The sequence below is a fragment of the Asterias amurensis genome, chromosome 1 (assembly GCF_032118995.1).
Source record: "Asterias amurensis chromosome 1, ASM3211899v1".
NCBI lineage: Eukaryota > Metazoa > Echinodermata > Asteroidea > Forcipulatida > Asteriidae > Asterias > Asterias amurensis.
The window spans coordinates 18771953-18798055 of record NC_092648.1 but is presented as its reverse complement, the minus strand read 5'-3'; the positions used below and the strand labels follow the sequence as shown (position 1 = coordinate 18798055).

At 39.0% G+C, this 26103-nt stretch overlaps 2 protein-coding genes across 4 annotated transcripts in view; one reads left to right on the top strand and one right to left on the bottom strand.

The window, feature by feature from the left end:
- Positions 1-8430: 8430 nt before the first annotated feature.
- LOC139948806 (mitochondrial import inner membrane translocase subunit TIM50-like) lies at positions 8431-18177 on the bottom strand. The gene is made up of 9 exons (XM_071947145.1): positions 17748-18177; positions 17141-17172; positions 16575-16655; positions 16260-16379; positions 15883-15990; positions 15172-15270; positions 14201-14357; positions 13266-13369; positions 8431-10160 (listed from the first exon to the last, which is right to left on the bottom strand). Exons 1-9 carry the CDS (start codon positions 18163-18165, stop codon positions 10065-10067), a joined length of 1215 nt encoding a protein of 404 aa, XP_071803246.1. The 5' UTR covers positions 18166-18177; the 3' UTR covers positions 8431-10064.
- A 238-nt stretch (positions 18178-18415) lies between these two features.
- LOC139948788 (endoplasmic reticulum membrane-associated RNA degradation protein-like) overlaps positions 18416-26103 on the top strand; it is a 41758-nt gene continuing 34070 nt past the window's right edge. For all 3 annotated transcript variants that reach the window (XM_071947118.1, XM_071947127.1, XM_071947133.1), the window contains exons 1-13: positions 18416-18550; positions 19472-19710; positions 20134-20282; positions 20459-20560; positions 21102-21194; positions 21515-21612; positions 22087-22229; positions 22676-22790; positions 23034-23136; positions 23759-23785; positions 24329-24400; positions 25207-25371; positions 25710-25981. In XM_071947118.1, the coding sequence (XP_071803219.1) occupies positions 19548-19710; positions 20134-20282; positions 20459-20560; positions 21102-21194; positions 21515-21612; positions 22087-22229; positions 22676-22790; positions 23034-23136; positions 23759-23785; positions 24329-24400; positions 25207-25371; positions 25710-25981 (1502 nt within the window). In that variant the 5' untranslated portion in view covers positions 18416-18550; positions 19472-19547. The remainder of the gene's footprint in view (positions 18551-19471; positions 19711-20133; positions 20283-20458; positions 20561-21101; positions 21195-21514; positions 21613-22086; positions 22230-22675; positions 22791-23033; positions 23137-23758; positions 23786-24328; positions 24401-25206; positions 25372-25709; positions 25982-26103) is intronic.

Sequence of the window (26103 nt, the reverse complement as noted above, 5' to 3'; positions counted from 1 at the left end):
GCTGCATTGAGGCAGGCAGCTGCGTCATGATTCTGAATTACATGAGAATGATTAGCGGAGCAACATGTTGTTGCAGAACTCTCTGGCATCGTTAACGAGGTTAGCTAACAAACGCACCAGGGCTGTAGAGCCACTAGGGGGCCTGGGGGAGGTAGAAAGAGGGTGAAGTGAAGAGGGGGGGGGGGACCCTAGGATATTAACAACTCTCATCTTGCAGCGTTCTTGCCTCTGATGTATGCTTTATAAGTACGTCTCTGGATAATCTTATTGTTTGTTCCTTGCGGGGTTTGGGGGAAGTGGAGGTCATGTTGCTTTGGTAGTCAGGCATGCAGTAGGGACCAATCTGTTTATTCAGCTAGCCGGCAATATACACAGTAGGAACTCATTACTCAAGACTGCAAATCAGTCTTTACTGTGCTTTGTAATATTGGCAAAGTTCTCTTATGGTCACATTGGATTGGGAATATTGGTGTTGTAGTCCTCGTGCTACGGGATGAAATGAACTATTAAAGACATCCGAATGCACGGTCTCCTTGGAGCTGTTGGGTTCGCTGTCATTCAGATTCAAACCTCTTTAAAGCCATTGGACACTTTCTGAACAGAACAAAAATTAAAAGTTCACAGATTTACAAATAACTTACAAGGTTTACAGAAGGTAATGATTAAAGACTTCCCTTGAAATTATTATCCATGAAATGCTTTACTTTTTGAGAAAACATTTAAACAATGATCAATTCTCGATATCGAGAATAACAGATTTATTTTAAACACATGTCATGACACGGCGAAACAATTATTGATCGTTGTGTACAGGTACTGCCTTTAATTACATTTTAACAGTATTTTCTCTAAGGTTCTAAGGTTTTATTTTATAACTGTTTGGATTTTTATGTGTTTTCTTGTTAAAATGTTCAGCGCCCAGGAGCATGTTTCATTGATGGGTGCTACATAAATTGCCATTATTGTTTATGATTTATTTGATGAAAAATATGAATTACTGGTGGTTGTTTTTTTTTGCTTTAGTCTGAAGTTGCCAACAATTTCTTGGAGGTGTTAATGCGTATAGATGATGTAGGCCTATCAATGAAAGTAACGTGACTTTCAACCCACAGGAGCAGTTTAAACAAAATCAGTTTGTGATTTTTGACCTTCCAAATAATTATTTGCAATTTTCTGGTTGAGGAATTTTGATGCTTGAAAACATTGAAATCTATGATGGTGTTTTTTCATTTTGACCTGCATGCTGTTTTAAATTAGATTTATTATTAAACAATGTATTTGTTATGAATAGTGCGATATAAAATGTATATATACAGATGCATGTGGTCTTCCTGCCATCTTTGTTAATCATTATTGTTAACTTTAAAGGCAGTGGACACTATTGGTAAATACTCAAAATAATTATCAGCCTAAAACCTTTCTTGGTGATGAGTAATGGGGAGAGGTTGATGGTATAAAACTCTGTGAGAAACCGCTTCCTCTGAAGTGCCATAGTTTTCGAGAAAGAAGTAATTTTCCACGTATTTGATTTCGAGACCTCAGATTTAGAACTTGAGGTCTCGAAATCAACCATCTAAACGCACACAACTTTGTGTGACAAGGGTGTTTTTTTCTTTCATTATTATCTCGCAAGTTCGATGACCGATTGAACTCAAATTTTCACAGGTTTGTTATTTTATGCATATGATGAGATACACCAACTGTGAAGGCTAGTCTTTGACAGTTACCAATAGTGTCCACTGCCTTTAAGCTTTACGTATCTATTGATTGATGCAATAAAGTCAATACACTTATATAGCTTGGTGTGTTTTTCTCACGTGTGACGTTCTTGAGGGGGTTGTCAATAATTTTGGTGATGTAATATTGTGGTGTGAGTCACAAGTGACTCTGGCTGGTTGTAAAACAAAACAGGGTTCTCCTATTCTTGGGTCCATTGGGGCGTCTGCCGTCCTGTGGTGGTCCGAGAAACTCTCTCCCTCCAAGCCCTCCCTCTCCAGAGCTGTTGTCGTCCATCTTCCAGCTTTCAGTCTTCCTCTTCCAGCACGACCAGCAACACATCCTTCCGTGCACTGCTTCTTAAGATTTTCCCCGTCTCTTTTTGCAATATGCCAAAAATACTCGAGCTTCTTTCTTAATACGATGTTTAACTAAGCTTTTTGGGTTATGGACTAATTCCAACACACTGATGTTAGTTGTACGATCTTGCCATTTGATATTAAGCAGTCGCCTCCAACACCAAAGCTTGAAACTTGTTACCTTTGTTTTCCTCATCCTGCGTTAGTGTCCATGTCTCAGATACATACAATGCGATGCTGAAGACATTGTGGTGTTCATGAGTTGGATCGTGGTTCATTTGGCTGACACTGTGCATAGTTACTTGTAAAAGGGAAATTGTCCTCAAGATATCGAGAGCCAAGCATTCTTTCAATTGAAAAAAAAATAATAACTTTATGTTTATTAACCCTTGTTGGTGTCTTCAGTATTGCATCAAAGGTAAACAAATGAATTCAAACATAATACAGACCTTTAAATTGGGAAACCCATTAGACTGCAAGGCCGATAGCTCCAATATTTTACTGGAATTTTATGCATATATTGGGATACACCAAGTGGGAATACTGGTCTTTGACAATTACCAAAGGTGTCCAGGGGTCGATTTCACAAAGGTAGTCCTAACTTGGGACTAGTCCTAAGCAATGCTAAGAGATAGGACTGGTCCTAAGTTAGGACCAGTAACTCATCCTAACTTAGGACTGGTCCTATCTCTTAGCATTGCCTAGGACTAGTCCTTAAGTTAGGACTACCTTTGTGAAATCCACCCCAGTGCCTTTAAACCCTACTTTTTCCATGATAGTAACATTCATTGACTCCAACCCAGCTAGTGTAATAGAATCTGTAAACACTGTCAAAGCGATGATCATTACTAGTGTTCAGATTAAAGAGAACCTCCGCTCTATGAATTAGTCTTTCATGTGTGGTGTTGATTGGATGTATGTCACCATTGCTGTATGCTACACACTATTTCTTTGTTCTAGATCACAAACTAATCAATGTTTTCCTAATTAGTAGTGTAGTGGCTTGACCACTCTGTCCATAACGGCTAAATATGCCCGTGGCAAGGGCATTATTGAGTCAAAAAGACACAGGGGGGTGTATGCTTTGACAGAGATGATGCATTTTCTTTCACTGTTAAAGGTACGGTCATAGGACAATGTAATGCTGATTTAAAGGCAAAATTATAAAGAAAGATACAGTAAAAGTTACATGTAAAAGTTTCAGCTGATTGAAGTCTCTACTTTGATGAGGAAACTGCAATACACTGGTTTTTCTTTTACAAATCTGAGAAATGATACATGCGTTAATCAAATCTCAAATTCAATGTTTTTGGGTGACATCTGAACCATACTACTTCACAGGGAATCTTTTAAAAGTAGCTGGTACTATCAACAGCTTCAATGCTTCTCCTCAATTAATTATTAATTAATTAATTATAATTTGTTTTATCATTAATTTTTGGAGTATTTACCATCATAGTGTTAGCCACTGTTAATATAATCTAATTATCTAATCTAGTGAGGCTTATGGAGAAACCATGCACAAAAGATTCTCCCTATGCTTAGTGGTGGCTCTGGAAAGAAACAGTTGTTTAAAAATCATTCCAACAATTTAATCTGAATCTGGATCTGGATTATAAGTATTCTTGCTCTGATTAGAGCCAAATGAGAAAAGAAGATGATGAAGAAACTTCAGTTTTAGATGTGAGAGGTAAACCCATGAGAATTATTCCAGGGAAAACCCACACAGTCAATTAGGGACTGCAAACCCAATCCACATAGTGCCCCTGTCAGATGCAATTGTGTCCGCCATGCAATACTGTCCGCTCCGGGGACTTTTGCATATGCAATCGTGTCCGGGGCTATGCAAAAACCGTCAGCACATGTGACTGTACATGTATGTGCGCGCGTAAGCGAGCATGCATACGTATGCATACGTATGCAGCATGAATATTCATGTATTTTATGATTGCAGCGAATACCCAGCGGCTGAACATTTCCCATGTCATTTGAGACATGCACTTAGCTTGTAAAAAAATGGCAAACGTGTTCTGTCGACCAAGGGCGTTTAATTTACTGCAAGGACGGTTTTGCATTGGGGGCGGACACGATTGCATACACTATTGCATAGAGGACATAATTGCATGGGACGCACCCAGTGGGATTTGAACCGGGGTGCCAGATGTGGAAGGAGAGGCTACACCAACCTGACCATTTTTCTCTGATCGTCTGCAGGAGAACGGTGTCTTCACCAACCTCACTAGATTGTATACCCACCATAAGCATCTCAAATCTTACTAATTTAATATACCGGTAGCAGAATTCAACAATGGTACATTCATCATCTTCCTATACTGTGCAGATACCTTCTCTGGAGTATACTCGCACATTGTTAGTGTTTAAATGGGTAACCAGTTTTAAAAACATTAAAATTATCACATTAAAGCTAACAAAAATGTAACATTTGAGGCTGGTAGTTTTCAATCTGAAAAGTCCAGATTTCAAGGTGGGGGGTGGGGGGGGGGGGGTGGGGTGCCCCTGTAATTACCTACATCAAAGCTCACCTTACCTTTACCATGTAAAGAACATGACAGGTTGCTCCCCTTGCCGTAAGAAGCGCTAATTGAACGCTTTCATCTTGTCATCAGGTGTGATGTTGGTTCAGTTGGCCTTCACCCGCAAGACCATTGTCCAATTAAAACAGCACAACATCAATAATTAGCGGATTATGGCAATAATGAGTTCTTTTTAAGAAGCGTATTCGCTGTACAGTTAAGTACAATTGGGACTTGACTGATAAGCTTTCATCTTGAAGATAAATCTCAGCTTGAGCATCAAGCGAGAGTGTGATTAAAGGTCAGGGTGGATTTCACACAGAGTTAAGACTAGTCTTATCACAAGTTAGGACAAGATACTCGTCCTTACTTAGGAATAGCCTAAAGTTGTTAATATCTCCTAACTCTTTGTGAAATCGACCCCTGGACACCTTTGGTAATTGTCAAAGACCAGTATTCTCACTTGGTGTATCCCAACTTGTATAAAATTTTAAAAAATCTGTGACAATTTGGGCTCAAGTTACAAGAGAATAACAAAAGAAAAAAACACCCTTGTTACACAAAATGTGCATGTTTTCAGATGCATAATAAAAGACTTCAGCCCTGAAGTCTTTTAATACTTGAGTGAGAAATTGCCTCTTTCTCAAAAAACCAATGTGAATTCATAGGGAACCATTTCTCACAATGTTTTTATTCTAACAATTGTTAAGTAAGTTTGAATGCTAACAACTGTTTTGAGTATAGTTACCAATAGTGCCTTTAGTATACATTGTTGTACAGGTACAATCAAATTGCATTCTTTATCCCTGATGTAAGATTAACATCTATTGATTTAAACTGTCTTGATAATTTGTCAATCTTCCTTATTCAGTTCGTGAGTTCCTTATCATTAAACTAGAAACAATGGTCAGCTATATGACTATTTTGGCCTACTGATGAGTTTTGAGATTACTTATGGTCGGCTCCCTCTGAAGTAACAGAGTTTTTGAGAAAGAGGTAATTTCTCACTCAAAAAATAAAATACTTCAGCTCAAGCCTTTTATTATGAATCTGAAAGCACACAAAGTAATGCAACAAGGGTGTTTTTTCTTTCATTATTCTCCTGCAATTTCGATGACCAATTTAGCCCAAATTTTCACAGGTTTGTTGTGTTATGCATGTTGGGATACACCAAGTGAGGATACTGGTCTTGGACAATTACCAAACATGTTCAGTGCCTTTAAAGGTCAGCTGATGTAGGTTTCAACAATTTTCAACAATTTTTTCCAGAGATGAAAGTTTATTTTGGTCTTTGCTTAGAACTGTTAAATTCTGTCCGACCTTCACCTTCTGTGGGTTTCATGTAAAGGACAAATTGCCTCTAATCTGATCTCACCGAAGCTTGACTTTGTTTTGACATTAATAGTCTTATTAATCGTCCTTTTTTTTAATCAATGCATCAGCCGTTATAAACAGGTGATAAAAGTAGCACTAGCTTTCCCAGTCTGAACAGAAGAGGGCGCTGTTATGTTTTAACAGTGGATTCTGGGGAGGACTCAATTTCTTATTGTGTCCCAGAAAGAAAATCCCCTAGCCTAGCTTTATTTTGTAAATGTGTATTTTATTGAGAACTTTGGAGAGAGGAAATAAAGGGCCCGTGACAAGCTATGGTAAAAGGCGGGCATCTTAAAGCCAATGTTTATGATTTGGGAAAACTTGAATCTTCACATAAAAAAAGTTGTTAAAATATCATTTCATCATTTTAAAAAGATTGCTTAAAAAGGGTGATATTTCAAGTGAAAATATTTACAGGGACTAGTTTCCTCTCAGCCTTTCTTCTACTCTCCCCTTTTTATTTTGGTAGAACCTGCCCCCCACACACACTCCAATCTCACCCCTTGGCTCAGTCATTGTTCTTGGTTCTTTTATTGGGCCTGTGTGTATACAAGTGGAGGTAAATTCAAATGAACATGTGCAGTCTGTTCTGGTTGAGCTTGAGCAAGGAACCGGTGAGTTCTGTGTGGAGGATCTGGCTAGGGTTTGGGTTGTTGTGATTGGAGAAAGCCTTTACTGTTTAACTGAAGGAAGGAAAAAACACCAAGGAAGGAACCAAGTAGGTTGTAGGCTAGTTGATTTTTTAAATTAAAAATCAGTATGTGATGGTTAGATTAGCCCAACTTTCTCTTTTCCTTTGCTTAAAATGACAGCAGTTAATTTTTTGTTCAGTATGAGTAGGCATAGGCCTATGTAATTGGTAAACTAACCTATCTCAGGCATGTATTCTTTTTTGGAAAGGCAAGCTTAGCACCTAGGCATTTTCTCCTTGATAAAGGGCACCATATGAGGGGCATTTCAACTGGGGCATTTCAATGGCATCAAGGCAATAACCAGTGGGCACAGAGGCAATCACCTTCTTTGCCTCTGTGAAGCTGCTATCTGTCCAGTCACCGTTAGCACACGGTTTCTGTACCATCATTCCTCACTTTCCTGTCTAAGACTATACTTAGGGGCTGATCTTGTAAAATTACAATCTGGTCATCATACACAATTGATGATCAAGTCCGCTGGAATGGCTAGATTCCCACGTTCTATTTGTTCTAGATAAATTCCCTTTACCTTCCCTCTCACACATACCAAGGCAAGAGCCATCGTAGCTATGTCTCAAATGCTTCACCTGGCCCAGACATGGAAGCTCTGACAGTAGACACGCTTCTCAGTCTCTTGGGTATTTTCTAAAGCAAAGATATTCTAAACATGTCAATCCCTATTGAGCAGCACATCCTGTTTGGATGTCACTGACAATGTCCAGAATTCCATCTGATGATGGTGGCTTTGAGCTACTCTAGTCTGTATGGGTCTGATGTCACCTAGAGAAACTTACAGGTACTAAGGCCGTGTCCGAAACGACGACTTCGGCTACAGCTACGTCTAGATCAGCGCGTCTACCAGTGTTGAAGAATAGCAGACGCGCACGATCTAGCCGTAGCTGTAGCCGAAGTCGCCGTTTCGGACACGGCCCAAGTCCCTTTTCGAAACCATGGCTTGAGGCTCCGTTCTCTCGTCTGAAGCCCCGAGCTCGTAAACTCAAAGCACGCGCAATTGTCAAAGAACTGCAGGGCCACTAACCTGAGCCAAAGCAAAGGCAAAAGCTGAAGCCCTCATTTCATAAAGGGCCCAAGTATTGTTTGAAGCTTTGCATGGTGTGGATACATAGGATTACTATAAATAAGTAGTAAACTTGCAGGTACAACCATGTGTAAATCTCTTTTGTGCGAGTGTTGGCTCTAAAAAGAGCTGATGAGGTCTCAACGTTTCGTACAGCATACTCTGCTTGTCTTCAGGAGAAAGGTACTACTTCACAGCACTTTTACAGAAACATTCAACTCGATGAACTCTAACCTTTGACCCACTTATGGCTTCACTTGGTCCCAGCCCAGTGCCTCATCCTAAGGCCCTGAGATGGGCTGGTGTTTGCGCACATTGGACCATTCCCCCTGACCTAATAACCCCTTGTCAACTATCAATAAATAATGTAGCTTGACTGTATACCCATTTCAAATAACTATAGTCATTTTTAGCCTTATACTAAATTTATGCCTCAATTGCGCCTTTTTTTTTGCATCCTTGGTTTAAATTTAAAAGATATTTGTATGCATTTAGGGAGCCCCCCCCCCATGCTTCATCGATTGTATGTGCACATTGTGTCGATCAGTAGTAGACAATTGTTCCCATCGTGCATTTACAACATCCCGAGTCCATCCCAGCAGTCTCCCATGAGACACTGAAATAAATAAGTACCAGTAATTCTTAGATAATGAAAATTAATCATTTTATTAGTCAAGTCAAAAAGTGCGTACATTTTTGTGTAGTACAATTACATTAAACTCTATGGTTCTCAAACTTGTGTGATACAGACATTTCTTTTGCAGCAGAAAGAAGATAACAATTCAAACTTATCAGGTTATGCTAATTTGTTTTTATGAAAGTTTTCCGCACCTATTTTTTGTTCTCTTAACCCTAAACTCAAATAAATTTCTTTAGTATCAATGCTATTATTACATCTGTTGAGTTATTGGTAATTACAAGATTCAAAATGGCCTCTTGTCACCGGTCAGGCTCGTTGGTCTAGTTGTAAGACATCTGGGCCCAATTTCATGACTCTGCTTACCGCCGAATTCTGGGCTTATGATGGCGATTCCCCGCTTACGTGCAAGCGCCGAATTTCTGCGCTAGCCTTGTAAGCGTAGAATGCTTACGCACGCGCAGAAGCCCAAACTCGCCGCTAACCCATGAAATACGCTTGCCGTAAGCACAGAAATCCATGATTCCGTAAGCGCCAATTCTGTGCTTACGGTAAGCAGAGCCATGAAATTAGGCCCCGCTCTAGAGTACAGAGGTCACGGGTTCGAATTCCACCTAAGCAGTAAGCCTGTGGAACATTTCCACAGGACTCGGCAAGCACGGTGTATTCAGTGCTTATCACATAGGTGAAAAGGTACACACACAAAAACCAAAACAACCAAATAATATACTTTATCCCTGATGCAATTATACATTTTAGAGGGTTGTCAAAAACCCATTAAAATCCCTCTGCATACTACGGTCACTCGACGCCAAAACATTTCTGTAGCTCGGCACCAAGATTGGTAGCGCAACACTGGATCCATCAACACACTGGGTGGATTTTGAAAGATTTGTGGAAGATTGGCGTTCTTATATAAAACCCAATGTTCTTTGAACATCATTCCGTGTAGTTATTATTCAGTTGAACAGACACAAGAAAACAACTCGTACCTTCTAAAAACTTACTATTCAGAGAAACATACAACCACATCATTCACAGTTAAGCCACCATGCAACATAAGTCTTGGGAATATTATATCATACAAAATTAATTTGTAATATAAAGTAAATAATATATTCACATTTATACCATCATAACATTACATTGTCCCCTGTCCCCTTTCCCAAAAGGAGGTGTCATTCTTTGAGCAAACCTTAAAAGCTTGTTTGAAGAGTACAATACTACTTTCAAGAAGATGCCACATGTATGCACCACCCTGATGTAAACAAAACTAAACACTGACCCCATAACCACCCGATGATGATTTCACCGACCAAAAGAGGGCTTGATTCAGAAAGCCCGTCCTTCGGACAATCAATGTAAATGGAACTTATGCAAATCAGTTTGGTTTCGGAGGAGGGGAGGGGAGGTGGTGGGGGAGTCAAGGGTGCCCAAGTTTGCTTAGCACAGCCAAATTTGGCTGAGGCAAAAACGATTTACCAGCCAAAATAACATGCATTGTGTATTACAATTTGTTACTGGTTCTAACTAATAATAAGTGGACTCGGGATATAAATATGTGTAGGCCCTAGTTGGGAGCCCTAGGTAGACAACTGGTACAGTCCATTATTTCCTTTGGACACTATGCCCATTTAATCTTTTTAGTCTGCGTTTCAAGTCTCTGTTTTAATTCTACCTCCCTCTTAGTCTCTGTGTCCAGCTGCCAGCTAGGGTAGATGCTTTATCTGGTCCTTCCGTTGCTGCCTGTACTGCCCTCTCTTGTTCGGCCTGAACACACAAAACAGATTTTCACAATAATTTGTAATCAATAAATTTAAAAACCTCCACATTTATTATCATTTATTCTCAATGAATGAAATTATATGTACAGGAGGTGTTTTCAACTACCTTTCCCATTAAAAATACACTACAACTGAATGTCAAGGTCCTTATGGAAGCTACCCATGTCCAAAGCGGTTCACAAATCATGAAGAATGATTCGTGCTGCATGACTGAGTTTGCTGCCAGTGGTAGTTGCCCTGTATCGGGCCACATTTTTTTCTGTCTGTAGTATTGACTTGCCATCCTAAAAAAAGTTCAAGATTTTGTTTTAAAGGATTCCCTTTTTTTAATCGATTTAGAAGAAAAAAAACTTCCCCATTGAAAAGTACTACCACAGTGGCAATTTTTATTACAGAAAAAAAAAATGCGGGTCATAGATCTTTGCCAGTCCAAGGGTACTGCGTGAATACAAGGTTGAAAAACCCCTTCATCGACCCCCAAAGTACTTCATATATATGCAGTTCGTGCACGTATTATCCTTGCCGCTTTGTATGGTATGCAGTTCATGAATGTGTGATTCTGTCTGCGTGTGTGGCCAGTGTTGAATTGAAACAGGCGTCCTTGCGTATTAAGAGCATGGACAAGGCTATATGGAGGCTAAAATTGGACACACGAGGGCAGTCTTGCAAAATGCTACACAGACATCTGCCAGAAAAATACTGGCAATAATCGTTGTAAGGAAATGTACTCAAAAGTATTAACTCAGTCTATTACATAATAAATATATAAATGGTCCAGACAATGCCTGGAAATCTTCCGCATTTTTCTCTAGATTAAAAGAAGAAGAAGAAAAAGTACAATGGACACTTGAAACGGAAATGGGTCTGCCATAGACCCTTCAATGGAAAGTACACACAGAGGCATTCCATCCTCTCGCCATGCGTTCCCATTGATTCCATGACATCAATGGGGAAATTGTGCCACGAGAAAAAATCATGTCAAATGCATCTTTCCCATACAGGCTTAATTAATATTCAAGACGTGATTAGAAGAGCTAAATTGCTATCCAAGATTTTTGTATTTTGAAGTGAACTATTTCACTGGCCTCTAAATCCGTGTGTACCCCCCCCCCCCCCCCACCGGCATTTATGGAAATGATATCAGGGGGTAGTACTGTCATCAAACAAAGAAATACAATCTGGTTTTGAAAAAGAAGAAGAAAGAAAAAAATCAGCTGTTTTTTTAAGGTGATTTATTTTGTGTCTGCTGTGAGATGATTAAGGCCATAATGATCTGATGATGACGTCAGTAGGAGATGCACATCTGGGGCCTGTGTCGGTTCCTGATATCTCAGACAGGCTATTATCATCATTTACTCATCAGCTGTCTACCAGTTAAACATTTTATGACACAATATGTCTGCCAGCCACACGTTTTTTAAAGGGGAAAAAACAGTGGTGAGAAGTTTGCAAATCTCTCAACGAGAACAAGGGGGGTTGGACAACACCAAATAAGGTTTACAAGTATTTACAAGGGTAAACAGAAAACAAAATATTCAAAAAATTAAAGGTTGATTATGAGTTTTTACTTCACATGTAGGGCAAACCTTTTGAAAACAGGAATTATGTGCACTCTCTTTGAGAAAATATTACCATTCAATACAGGGACACAGTTTTTTTTCCATTTTTTTCCTTCTTTTCCTTTTATAAGAGCCATTGTTTTCATTTTCAAGTTAGTCACCATTGGTTAATTTTATTGGAGAAAAAAAACGATGAATTTATAACAAATTTAGGGCTAGCCAATTAGTCAGGACAGGCAATAACTACCCAGTGTTATTATATTAAAAAAGAAAAAAAATTATCCGCTTATAATGATTTTGAGTGATGGAAACAGTTGTAGGATTTACCTAATGTTCACCCTAACTTTTGTACACATTCCAAAAGGAATAACTTCTCACATCTTTAATAACTGTTTATTCCAGAGGACATAAAGTAGCACAATCTTTAATCCGAGAGACAGCAATAAAAAGCAAAACCCATAAATTACCCAGTGGTGAGGTCACGCCAAGAGTCAAAAATAAATCTAACCCCATGCAAAACAATAAATGTCTCTTTACTGGTAGCATTTGTTTAGAAGAAGCTTGGGGCGGTCGAATTTCAAAAGAAAGATAATTTGCAGCAGGGTGATGCAACTTTAATGGCCGCAAATATATCATTTCAAGGTTTCGGGGGTTGACATCTTCATTAGACATTACAAGTTTGTTCAGCAATTTCAACACATGGCAAGCAGCATCTTCAGAGGAATGTCCTCCTCCCAATGCATTTAGAGGAAGTCTTCCATTTGTGGGGAGCAACAAACCCAGATGGAGCCATTAAGTAACTGCCCAGCTGTGTTGTCAAGGTTATTTAAGACCCAGGGATTGAAATGGGAGATAGCTTTTTGCAAAACCTACCAATTAGTGACCTTTGCATGACATCAGGAGAGAACTTGGGACAATAGAGGGCAGGATTGTATCTAACGGGGAGTATTCATCAGTTGGTACATCATTATTTTAGCAGATGGAAATTTGCATCGAGCTCGAGGATAAAGAATATTAATTCTGGTTTTACCCATATACGAAGATGTGTGCAGAGCTAACACACATCGGTGTATTAAATGAATATCATGATTTTAGTGGCACCTTCGAGTAGCACTAAAACAATACTTAGTTTTTTAAAAAGCATTTGTCACTCAATATTTTTTCTAAAGCTATCCAGTGCTTTTATGTTTATTAGTATGCACATGCCAAAATGCAATTTTTTTGACGCAATTCCATTTCAAAATAATCATGTTTTTACATGATCACCCTAAACTGCATACAGTGAGACATCTCACCAGATTAAAGACTATTAAGAGAGTACCAGTTGCTCTTTGACTTGGTTTCTCTTTTGCGCGTTACAATACTTGAGCAGCCGTGTAGAGTGGATCGGATCGGACAATAATTAAAATGTGTGAAGGTTCTGGTACATGTTAATGTTATGAGCAAGGCATGCTGGGGAAAAAAATGGTGCGGCGAGATCGGTCACCCCTGGGATAAGGTTGAAACTAATGGAATGAGATAGTCATTCTTACCTGTAGTCTGGCTTGGTTTGTCTTGAATGTACCCAGTGGGTCGTCAAACTGTTTGTAATAATCCAACACTGGCCTCACATCCTCAACGCCACTCACAGCTATCGCTGTAAAAACATGGGAAAATATCAACTATTTAGGGGGCAAAAATATCTCCAATTCCTCGATCACTTTGTGTCCTACTCCTTCAAGGAATAGTATTTTAGATTACTTGTTGTAATGTAATACTATAATGCATTTTCTGCAAACTCTTAAAAGGTAGGGTCAAACTTTGATGACGACCCCACAAAAGAAATGAAAAAGAAATGGTGCACCCAGCTCTGTTTTGCAGTCACACTGTGAACATTTCTTTGTTCTCACTTTGGGAAAGAAATGGTGCTATTTTATCCGAATGCATGCTTATCATAAATATGCTAATGGTAGCCAGCATTCTGAAAAATTATTTTGTCTGAAGTGCTCTCACTGATTTGAAATCAACATTATGTTGACAAAGTTTGAATCTCAGGCAGGCAACTTTTGGAAATTTCTGTGGTGTCTGTTTGAAATGCTACCCTCAATACGTCCAGAGATGCGGTTGGTATCCGCCGTCACCTCGCTAAACTAAAAGCTTTCATTGTTCTTCTTGAAAATACTGTGATTTTTTTGCTGTTTTTCTCAACAAGTAGACAATTCTCACTCAAATATTAAAAAAATTCAGGCCTAAAGCTTTAATATGCATCTGAAAGCACAAAAATTTGTGCAGCAAGGGTGGTTTGTCTTTCATTATTCTCTTGCAACTCCGATGACCAAAATGAGTAAACGTTTTCCCAGATTGGTAATTATTTTGATGCATATGTTGGGATAAAAAATAAAAAAAATTAAAAGTGAGAATACTGGTCTTTGACAACAACCAAAGGTGTCTAGTGCCTTTAAACTTTGTTTAGGGAAACAATTCTTACTTCTGAGGAAATCAGCAAGATCTATAAGGGTCCTATCATCGTCGGTACCCTCCCATTTCTTAAGACCAAAGGAGTTCTGTGGCTGAAGCTGAAACGATTTCTCATTCCAATCAACGAAGATAACCTTTCCCATGTCTCTGTTTAGGCAAGACAGATCCTGTAGACAGAGAAAAAATTTAAACATGTCTAACAATGATGACAAAAGTATTTTGATATCAAGCGCATACACAAATGGCTTACACACACACACACACAAACTTGTACACTCCTGCAACCGTGGAACTCCTATTGTCCCTCTTATGTTATTGCTCCCTGGTTTGAATGTGCGCCCTGCTATTGTTCTAATATTACCTTTTCTGAAGAAATTCTCTGTGGGGTACCACTTTAACAAAGATAACCTTGTGGGGTAGCAGTGTTCTATTGTTAAAAGTATCCCGTATGTTGGTGTGTGTAAAGGCACCCAGCTCTGTTGTGTAGTCACACTGTGGACATTTCTTTGTTCTGTACACTTGGGGAAAATTACGTTCTTCAAATCTGTAAATTAATAACACTGGATGTGTTAAGTCCTTAGTGTTTCAAGCTACATTATGTGGACCTCTTTTGAACAAACACAAACAGTTGCAACTCTACAGTTTTTGGTCTTTGTTCATCTTGTTGGTGAAGGGTTGGAACCAATGTTACAACCTCTTTCCCAACGTAGGTCTGTAGCCAGCAGCTGTCTTTTCTACATATACATTATTTTCATGGTAAATGTGTCACCAGTGTGTCTGACCTGGTTTCTCCTATTTGGCTGTTGAGCGTGAAACCAGGCTTTCCTCTTGATCTCACCCATACACTGATAAATTGCTGAGACGTAGTTCTACAGAGAATGGCTTTAGCCTTGTTTGGGGCTAACTTGCATGAATATTTTCTTGTTTAAATATAACAAAAACAAATTCCCAATCAACCTTGAACCCAAGAAGTGCACAAACCTTAACATGGTGACCGTCCATGTACTTCGTAGCATCTCGGAATAACCTATACATAATATAGCCGTTGGGATCAAGGTTGTCAAGCAGTGGATAACCAGTCTGAAAGAGGATAACAAGAAAGAGATTTAAAGATTTGTGGGGAAACAATATAAGATAGTCGGTGTTACAGTCCAGTATTTCATTTACATATGTATTATCCTATAGTGTTTACGATCATTTGTTAAAACAGACGAGTCTCTCAAATATTTTGGTCTTAATAGTTGGCAGTAGCACGGCAGGCCTGGAATAACAATGAGGCCATGACGCCCGTTACCTCTTGTCTTGGGCTTGGTGGCCTTTCAGAAGTTTCCATTAGACTTTAAGGTTTTCCCAATGGAAGTGCCCTTTGTAAAATGAAAATGCCCCTGCCCCCTCGAAGATTAAAATTAGGGTCTGGTACCGCTAAGATGTTGCACCACTGGAAATTTCTCACTGAAATTATCTGAAGCCTCTTATAAGGCATCTGAAAGCACACAAATTTGTGCAACAAGGGTGGTGTTTTCTTTCATTATTCTCTTGCAACTTCAATTACCAATTAATATTGAGTCCAAATTTCCACAGATTTTTTATTTTATGCATGTATGTTGAGATACACCAAGTAAGACTACTAGTCTTTGACAATTACCAAAGGTGTCCAGTGCCGTTAAAACCTTTATGCCAGAATGTACTTACAAATCCCTGTTCTGATGTGTAGATGACGACTTCAAAGAGTGGTGGCCCCACCTGCTGTAGGAAGTAATCCACACCGGGACGTTTCTTAAACCGCCAACCGTTGGAATACTAAAACCATAAAATAAAAACGACTTTTACTTTTTATGATCTGTATATGAACTTTATGGATGGGCTGACGGGTTTGATGTGGATAGTGCTCCAGAACTTTAAGCCTGCTTAAAACTTAACAAAATAGTTTTAGGTCAGCGCTTGTTGGGTGTCTAGCCCCGGCTCGTTGGGCGTCTAGCCCAGGCTTGTTTGGCGTCTAGCCAGGGCAAATCACATAATCTTCTGCCATCCAAAGCCCTGGAACTGTAAAAAGTAAGCTATAATCTTACTGTCCATTCTGGGTGCACTAAGACGTTGGTCATTTCTAAGACGAGTGTGTATGGAGGTTGGTAGTAGGGCTCTGTCAGGGGGTCTGGAAGGAGCTTCTGGGCCGACGGCTCTACGATCATCTGCGGAATAAATAAGACATCAAATCAAGAAGAGCAAAGACTGCATTGAAACTCAGGTGAGAATAGCATGTGTCCAATTCACTGTTTTGAAAAGGAAATTCCTGAGCAATCTTACTTAGGGAATACATTGAAAAACGAAAGCGTACTAAAAGAACAACAAACTTTATTTGTAATTATAATCAAAGGCAAACTTACAGTTCTGTAATCTTTGGCTTCTTTGTAGGCTCTCTTCAAGTAACCAGAGACAACAAACTCATCTGAAAACTCATCAGCAATCTAAAAGAATACATTGATAGAAAGGAACAAATTATGTTATAATCGTGTCAGCACTGTCTCTTTATTTGATAAAATCCTTCTCGGATTCCATATATGGATGAAGCATGTGCCTACTCCGATAAAAATAGATCAACACAAAAGAAAACAGCAACATTTTTTTCTGTCATTAAATAACTCAACAAAACAGGAGTGCACCCGCCGCTTTCCCTTAACAACAATACTCCTCTAGCCAAATGCCAGTTTGAACACCTGGGAAGTGTATCTTTATGGTAGAGAGAAAATCACTGGGCGGACTAGTGAAATGACAAGCTGACTTGTCCCACTGAAAAGGTACATGAAGTGCAAAACCAGACACCATGTTGCCTCTTTGTCTGTACTCTACTTCAATCAATTACCCACTCCCCGTCGGTCGCCCCCTTAGTGCTACATTAAAAACAATATTTGTCAGTGGTTATTTAATTGGTTCTTGCATATCATACACTTACAGGTTCTCCGTGTTCGTCTAGCTTGGGTTGACCTGTGGAAAGTAATGAAGAATAAAACTACAAAATAATCTCTGGGCCTAGTCTCTTATAGTTGCGATAACGTAACCCTCCTGCCAATAGCGTAACCCTCCTGCCGTCGGCAGGAGGGTTACGTTATCGCAACTAAATCTCTTATTACTTTATAATTCAGTTGATATAAACAATGGAAAAGTTTCCGTATGGCACCACCACTTTTTTATCCGATATGAAATAAAATAGTACCGGTATCTAATTTAGTAAATGAGATATCCCTTTGTGTAAAAATTAGTGAAAAAGTGGTGGCACCAAATACGAAAAGTTATCCTAAACTATTGATATTTACAATTAAAAATGTGTATTTATAATTTATTATTATTGACAAAAAGTGCATGGTTTAATAACTATTTTATTTGTAATGACAAATGTAGTATAGTAACTAAAAAACATAATGAATTAAGGTGTTAACTCACTGTCGTGACTATGGTAGAAATATAATAGAAAAAAATGACACAAACGACTTGTTTGTTTGTTGAGTGTCAAAATGTTTCATTTCCAATTAATTAAACTTCAGATTTCACTGAATACTCACCGAGTTCAAACAAAGTAAGACAAGCTGCCCCACCTAGCATTACCCCAGTGATTCCCATCGCCCATTTTTGATAACGAGCAAACTTGGCTTTTCGTTCCTTCTTATGTTTCTCGTCCTCCTCTTGCTTCTCTTTCACCTTCTCCTCCGCCTGCTGCAACAGCACACCCAACGGTAGGGTGCTGCTCGACGAAGGCCCACCAAGTGGGCTCTCCTCGGTCGGTGTATTTGACGGTTGTTTAGACTCTTCTAATAAAATATTGCTCGTTGAAAATCCCACTATTTGACTTTTCTTGTAATGTTGTAAACTTTTCTGAGGTGTGACGAGACATCTTTTATTTAATAACGTGTGATTATGGGATTTTGAAGCCAAAATCCGCATTGCGTTACGCAAAACACATGTATGACTGAGCGCCGCCATCTTGGACTTCTCCAATATAAAACGGGTGTGTTAAAATATATGTAAACACTCACACTAAGTAAACAAAAGCGTTCAAACAGTATAGTGATCGTAGTTGTATTAATTAAAAGTAATTATATTAGTTTGTATTTAAATACAGTTTTCCAACACTTGAAATTGTTCGGCATCTGCAATCTCGGCCTTCCCCCTCAATAGGTGTAGAGCTGACATAATTATAACATCCCGTGACAATAAATACAGTGGACTCGGATGCACAATGGTGTTTTTTATTGCATACAAAACAAAGTCTAGACTTTCCATTCAGAGCTGACAAGCAAGAAACGTTGAACTTTGAAGACTTTACAGACCTATAGTTTGCTGTTTTCTCTAGATGCGGATAAGAAGAGTAACCTGTTTACTTTAGTTTTTTTAGTGTATCACTCTATGTTGTAATAGTCTGTTAAGTTAAAAAAAGTTGAGATGTCAAAAAAGGGAAAGTATACATCAAAAAGTTTTTTGTTGAAGAGTAAATTTTCAATGTCTTTTTAAGAAGTGATGTTTCACTAATTTTTTAATAGTTAGACTCTAACACTTAGAGTAGATTACATTTTATTACTTCTAGAACTATGAGGTTTGTTTCACTGTCGTCTCCACGTCGTCTCCATGTGGAGACAACAGCGAAACAAACCTCATTTTGTACTGGTGGTTGTTGTGTGCATGACAGCGAGGGTGCAGAATTTCAAATTGCATAACATTTCCTAGACCCAGTAAAACTTGGAACCTGTACTAATTTTTAATGATTTTGACATTCTGCATCATCGTACGCAAATGTAAACAAAAATTAAAATTAGTTCAGAGCCCCAGTTACTGGGTCTAAAAATTTCCATCTAACTTCACAGATAACATATACAATCTTTAATTGATTGTTTGTTTGTTTGTTGGTTTGTTTGTTAGATGCTTCGCCAACTCCCACGAGGGGGTAAATATACAAAGACCAAGCTGGCAACTGCCAATCTCTCTCGTTCAAACATTGGCTTTTCGATTATGAATTGCCAAATCAAGAAGTTGTGATTCCGTATCAAGACGACAACACTTGTTCTAACAATTGTGAAATCAGCGGTTTATTTGTAGCTAGTAGGATTCAAACCTACAACTTTGTGGCTGCAAGTCCTTCGGTGTTCTACTTTGCCCCCACCCCACCTCTCACTGATTGGAGAAGGACATTTTGGGGGCACATGAAATGGATGTTTTATGACTTGGCCCCGCCCCCTTTTTACAGTGTTCCACTGCTGCCGTTTTAAATTTAGATGGTATGTTTATTTTACAGGAGCTCTGAAAGATCTTCATTTAACTGTGTTTGGGGTGAAGATCAGTTTTGCCATGGCGACCTTTGACCTGAGGTGATGGCGACTTGTCTGTCTCCAAAGAAACACCATCTTGTGTGCGAGTTGGGATCTGTCGTTGATTCCGATGCGGAGGACGTTGGGGGAATACCGTTCTTCGATCCGAAGGTGGGGTTGTTGTTATGGAACCTTCTACCTGTGGACGGAGTCAGCCTAGATGATGGTAAAGATTAGTTCCCTAAAGAAACATAAATAAATACTATAGTAGTAAACTTGCGGGTACAACCATGTGTAAATCTCTTTTGTGGGAGTTTTGGCTCTGAAAAGAGCCGGTATTGTCTCAATGTTTTAAACAGTATATTCTGCTTGTCTTCATTCTCCAGCTTCAAACAATACTTATTAGTTCTTTGCTGTGGCAGTCCTAAATCATGATTCCCTCCAATCTTGTGCAGCCTTAAAGATCATTAGGCAACCCTTGTCATGTTTTGTTTTTCAAAACAGCACCTTACAATAACCATTACATTGTGCTATGTAAAAGGAGTAGGTCTCATAGTTCAAACGAAGGGAAATATTGAGTGTGTGCTGGGAAATGACTAATAAATGTTGTGTATTATTCTAAATTCTTGAAATGTTTGCCTGTTTTTAGGATTGAAATCCATTGAATCCATGTATGAGAGCTATGTTGCTACTCTTGCTCCATACTGCCATACACTACATGAATGGGTTCTTCGTCAAAGTGATGTGGACATTTCAGAAAAATACACGAAGCATCTACAATGGACTGGCAATACTCAGGTAAAATTTAAATTTTCATTGTCAAAGTATAGCCCGGTTCATACTTCCTGCGAATGCGAAAGCGATACAAATGCTCTGGGGGATCACCTCACGAGTCAAAGTGTTAACCATAGCACTCAGCTAAAGCAGTCATTATTTGTATAATATTTGGATTATTTTTTTCTTGACACTCACAGCTTTTCTTAGATTGTTTCAAGATGGCAAGGTCTGGTCAAGGGGTCACTGCAAGCCTGAGCATCTTGCTGTCAACTGCAGCCTTGGAAAGAGCACTTGGAGATGTAAGTCAATGGGGGACTTTTAGGACGCTTGGTGGCAGCAGATTTACCAGGTAAAATCCATTGTTCTCGGTTATGTGCGCATGCTCATAACTACGTCAACAATGGAAATTTACCTGGTAAGTCTGCTGCCACCTAGCACCTCAAAGTCTCCCATTAGTTTAAAGTCTTAGTTCCTGATAAACTTGTGGTGTGTTGTGCCCGAGTGGTTAAGAGCACCGGACTCAAGCTCTGGTGTTTCTGTTTAGCAGAGTGTTGGTTCGAGTCCCAGTCGTGACACTTGTGTCCTTTAGCAAGACACTGAACCATTATTGCTACGTCCTTCGGATGGGACGTAAGGCTGTAGGTCCGGTGTGTTGTGTATTGCACGTAAAAGAACCCAGTGCACTTATTATAAAGAGAAGGGGCTCGCCCCAGTGTTCCTGGTCTGATAAGAATTAGAATGTTGCATATGTATTCTAGAGTTTTTGTTATGCATACATAATCATATGTCAATATTAATTTAAAAGATATCAATTGTAGCAAATCTCTCTCATTGTTTCAGGTATTTCTTGTGAGGAGTAAGGACCCATGTCCTGCAATGCTGAAGAATCTTCTTGCCACTCAAGAACTAATCGACATCTTTGGAGAGAACGCTGTAAGATTCTTATTAATATTAGTAATCTGAACTTTTTGGAAATACAACTCTTGCTAGACGTCTATTGTAGTTTAAACCAACTATGACATCCAAAGCCAAAGATGCTAAGTTCAAACAACTCCTGCCTCAGACTTTCTGTCATTTTCAACTCAAGAATGGAATTCAAAGGCAGTGTTCAAGACAGTAGCTTTGGCTAATGCTATGGCTAGACCACGTCATCCACAGCCATCAGCCACGATATTTACTCTCGAAAACAACCTTTCAGGCCTGCTGACAATTTGTGACTCTCTCTTTCCCTTATTGGTCAATCCATCTTTCAGATAACCCTTCTACAGATTCTGATTGGTCCACCAACAAGCCTTAACCTGCGGAATATATTATGGCATGGTTTTGCTGCTCCAGATGAAATCCCAATGAGGTACAGTACAAACATTTCATTCAAAAAGTTCATAAAACTTTGTGTTTCAGTTACTTTACAGGTTTTCTGGAAAATTTCAGCAGAAATTAATTTCAATACCACCAATAAAAGGAACTAGCTCCACACAACAATACCTCAAAGATTAAGCAAACTGAAACTGAAAAAGCTAGTTTAGGTGTACTGACCGTTTTTATTTGGTTGAAGTTAAAACAACTGAAAACACTTCAATTGCACGACGATTTATTAAGACTTCTTGGGAGAAAAACCTGTCATTTTAAGAACCCATAAACTGAATGAAGCTCAAGGTAATAAAAGACAATAAAGTGAGCTAATTCTGGGGGTAATTATTGTACACCTTCATTTATTCAGATTTTTCAATGTATGCATCACTTGCATTTCGATTTTTGCTAGTTGTAATTTTCCAAAGTGCTGTTTGATTTTCAATGTTCTTTTTTGTTTTTAATCTCTAAACAGGTATAGTACCTTTCTACTTCTGGTTGTTGCCAGTCTGAGCAGTTTACTGACTGAACATCAAATAACACCCAGTCACATACCACATCGGACCCCACTCACCTTGCCACAACTACAAACTGAAATATTTACACAAAGATTTCCAGGTGAGGAGGGAATTTGATGTGTCCCTTTAAGTTCTGCTGCAAGTTTAATTTTGTTGATTTGGACTGTTTTTTGTTTATAGATAGTTTAATCTTTAACGCCATCTTCTCAGGCAACTTATTTTTATTGTTGTAATCTTTCTCAGTATACAGCCCTGAGCTGCTGTGGCGCACCAGTGGCTTTTTCAAACACAATATCAACCTCTACCCTCGCAGGTACCCATTTATACCCCTGGGTGAAGAGAAGCAATTATAATGAAGTGTCTTGCTCAAGGACAAAAATGTCACAACCAGGTTTGGAAACCACACGCCGATTAACTAAACCACCTGAACTTAAATGCGTTGCTCTAAACCACTCGGCCTTGACACTATCAATACCCTCTCACACTCTTTTGTCAACAAAAATGCATTGATGTCACAGGCTTCTTTCTTTATTGTTAATTTTTCAGATTTCAATGCTGCTGATTTAGATCAAATATGGGAATTATTTTCAACTACCAACTTCTTTCTCAAATCCATGTTGCCTTTCTGTTACGCTGCCTTGGACTACTTCAAAGAAGATAAGTAAGTTTCCCCAAACTTCAGTCAATTTATAATGGATGTTAAATTTGCATCGGGGATGAATGAATATTATTTGGTTTAAAAAAAGATTGTGTGGGTAAACTGTCATCATACTCACCAGGGAGCTGAGATGGTTTAAGGAGTGATTTAATGCCCAGTGACCAGGGGTAAAAATGTGAAGCGCTTTGGGACGCCCTCCGGGTGTGAAAAGCGCTATGTAAAAACGGATTATTATTATGTTAACAGATATGGTATGACCAATGCCCTCTTACTTCCACAACTTGAGAATGGTCTGAGGGGATTGTTTGCAACGGCCAATGACTGCCCAGAGAGAATACTAACGGCAGAAGTGAGTAGAGAAGAAATACTAGGTATATGATTATCATATATAGTTGTTGTTTGTTCAGATAATCTTCCCATCAAGAGAACTCGGCAAACTCCCACAAGGGGATGTAAACATCAAGCTGGCAACAACCAATCTCTCTCATACAAACATTGGTTTAACGTCTATGATTATGAATAATTGCACAAATCAAGAAATTGTGATTCAGTAACTAGACGACAATATTTAATCTAGTCATTTAGAAATCAGCGGTTAGCTGGGGGATTCGAACCCACAACCTTGTGATTGAAAGTCCTGCAGTCTAACCACTTGACCACGGTGACCGTATATAATGATTTGCTCACTTAAAGATGTTTGATGTCATCATCACAATAATCTTGGATGTTCAGTTTTGGGGGTCATTGTCCCTTGTGTCATCATAGTGTTGTGTAAACTATAGGTGACACTGCATTTAGACGCTTACCGACTGACTCCCAAAGTAGAAAAGTAGCCATGTAAGACCTATGTGCAAGCTGCCCTCGTGTGTGGTTTTGCTATTTTGGTCATCACATTTTCAATGGTTTTACGTTGTGTTTTTACATAATTATTAGAGGCTAGTTGTTAAAGTTGGCATCCTTTCTTTTTTCAGTCGGATTACTTCACAACATTTGATGAGGTAAGGATTTTCTTTCCATTGTCTTATTTTAATTAAATAACTTTTCAGTTATTTTTTAAGCAGTATTGTGGTTAACTTAAAATTCAGAAAGTTTCATTTACATCAACTTTGTATCAATGTTTTGAGGCATTGCATATGGTGAGGTATCAATGTATATTAGGTTTGTGGTAACACCATGTGTAGTAGTAGTGTAACTGCTTCGCTGTGTAGATTTTTGTTCCTAAGGATTTAGGTCTTGCTTTTTATTCTACTGCCACGGAGTAGATTTCGGAATTCGGGAACCTACTTAATTCTAAAAAGAACTCTCCTGCTTATTAACTGCTACCTTGGCGAAAGGTAGGAAATTGGCTAGGACTGCTTCTTTTGTTTAGTTCATCGAGATTACTTCTCGTTATTAACTTCACTGCAGTGGAATGAGTTCTTTCTAGATCTCATTGTTTCGACTAGCTAGCTCAAGTCACCGTCAACTTTCTTTGGAATGTCTACTTTAAAAAAAATACTAAGAAGTTGCTGTCAATTGTTTATCTTTTCTTTATCTATCAGATGCTGTGTCCAACCTTGTCTCATGATGAATCCGTCAATGCATTGATACCAACTTTAGGAGAGTCATACATGGTGAGCCTTATAATCAACTTAAGGTTTCTCTTGCCTTGTTTGCTTTGTGGTCGAATAGTTTATACAATAGCCCTCAAATGCAGAAAGCTTTTTCTGTCTTTTACCACACAGAGATACATCTCTTCCACCTGACCCACTAACCTTGCATCATGTGGGAGTAGTTTGGCGTACTGGTGTCTTGCCACGCCTTCCACCTCTGGGACCCCGGCTTTCGATTCCTACCAGGGAACTATGTGGAGTGGGTTTTCAATCCGTACCTCACTGACTGCAGGGGTATTCCCTGGAATAATTCTTTGGGGTTTTCCTCCCACATTTATTACCTTGTTCAGATGCTGGAAAGTCTTTGACAAGTATTATCATTGATGTAGATGTATTAATTTTGGTTTTTACCCATACACCAATATTTGTTAGCACTGTATACTCGGTACTTCCCCCGAGTCCTGTGAAAAAATATCACAGGCATTAGGTGGGATTCGAACCCACGACCCTTTCAATTCTATAGCAGTGTCTTACCAACTTAATCGGTGTATTGGTAAAAAAAAAAAAATTAATATTCTTTATCCCGATGCAAATTTATTATCTTAGATGTAGATGAAGATGTGAACAAGTCACACAAACAAGTCGATGCCAGAGCTTTTTTCACTGCTACCTCCCCCCTGTGGAACAGGCTTCCTGTCCCCATTACATGTAGAAGGGAGTTTTTAACCACCGGCTCTTTTTAGAAGCAAATCTGCTCAAAACAGATTTACACATGGTGCTACCGCAAACCTCACCTAATCATTCATTGTTTTGTTACTTACAAACAGGAAATGCTACTGGATCTTCTTGTCCATCCAGATGGCCCAAGACTGAGAGACCACATCAGCCATGGGGAGTTTGACCTACACACCATGGTCAGATCATCAGCTGTTCATGTCATTACAGTATGTGCTGCCTTCTGCCGCATGGGTTCTGATCAAACACTAGCTCAGGTTTGTTAAATAATAATAATCATATTAAGTTTTTATATAGCGCATTTCACAACAACCGTCTTAATGCGCTTTACGTAAGTACCCTGGTCATTTGGCCAATAACATTCCTTTAATCTATCTCGACTCCCTGTGGAGTATACAGCCCAGCGCAACAGTAGCGCTCCTAAGGGAGCTAAAACTTACCATACAATATGATAGACATTGGGTTTTTTTTTACTGTAAAATGTACAAATGTTCAGCTTTGCCCTCTTTTTCAGCAGGCCTGAAATTTCATCTTTTAAAGGGCAAGGACTTTTGTTTTGGTGCAAAGTTCACTTCTGTTTTTAAATTTTCCTTAGGTACCTTTACTCAGTAGAATTAACACAATGGCTGCCGACTACACGTCTCTGTTTCATCCAATATGCCTCGCCAAGGAGGAGCTTCTTAGCTTTATCAAGTCACTGTCTAAGTGGGTTGACCTGAGAGGACCTGAGGATGAGGGTGTGGCATCGTGTAAGGCGTGGTCGGGCGGAGACAGTGGCAGTGTTGGACGACGACGAGAGTTGATGAGGAGTCTACTCAGAATGAATCATGGCGAGCAGCTTATGGAATCAGAACATCTTATGGAGAGGTGAGACAGACAGATGACGTCTTGAGTCATGTCGTGGATTAATCCTTTGGTTCTTATGATATTAAAGGTGTCATACAGGATTGGTATCATCATCATTTAAGAACATGTCTCAATCTTGGAAA

Bases quoted from the DNA above. Each gene is read 5' to 3' on its own strand.
- LOC139948806 (XM_071947145.1), bottom strand. From the start codon at position 18,165: ATGGCGGCGCTCAGTCATACATGTGTTTTGCGTAACGCAATGCGGATT. The intron at 15,271-15,882 runs GTAAGTACATTC...ATCCTCTTTCAG, and splicing joins ACACATCAGAACAGGGATTT to ACTGGTTATCCACTGCTTGA. The intron at 10,161-13,265 runs GTAAGAATGACT...TTGTGTGTTCAG, and splicing joins CAAACCAAGCCAGACTACAG to GCCGAACAAGAGAGGGCAGT.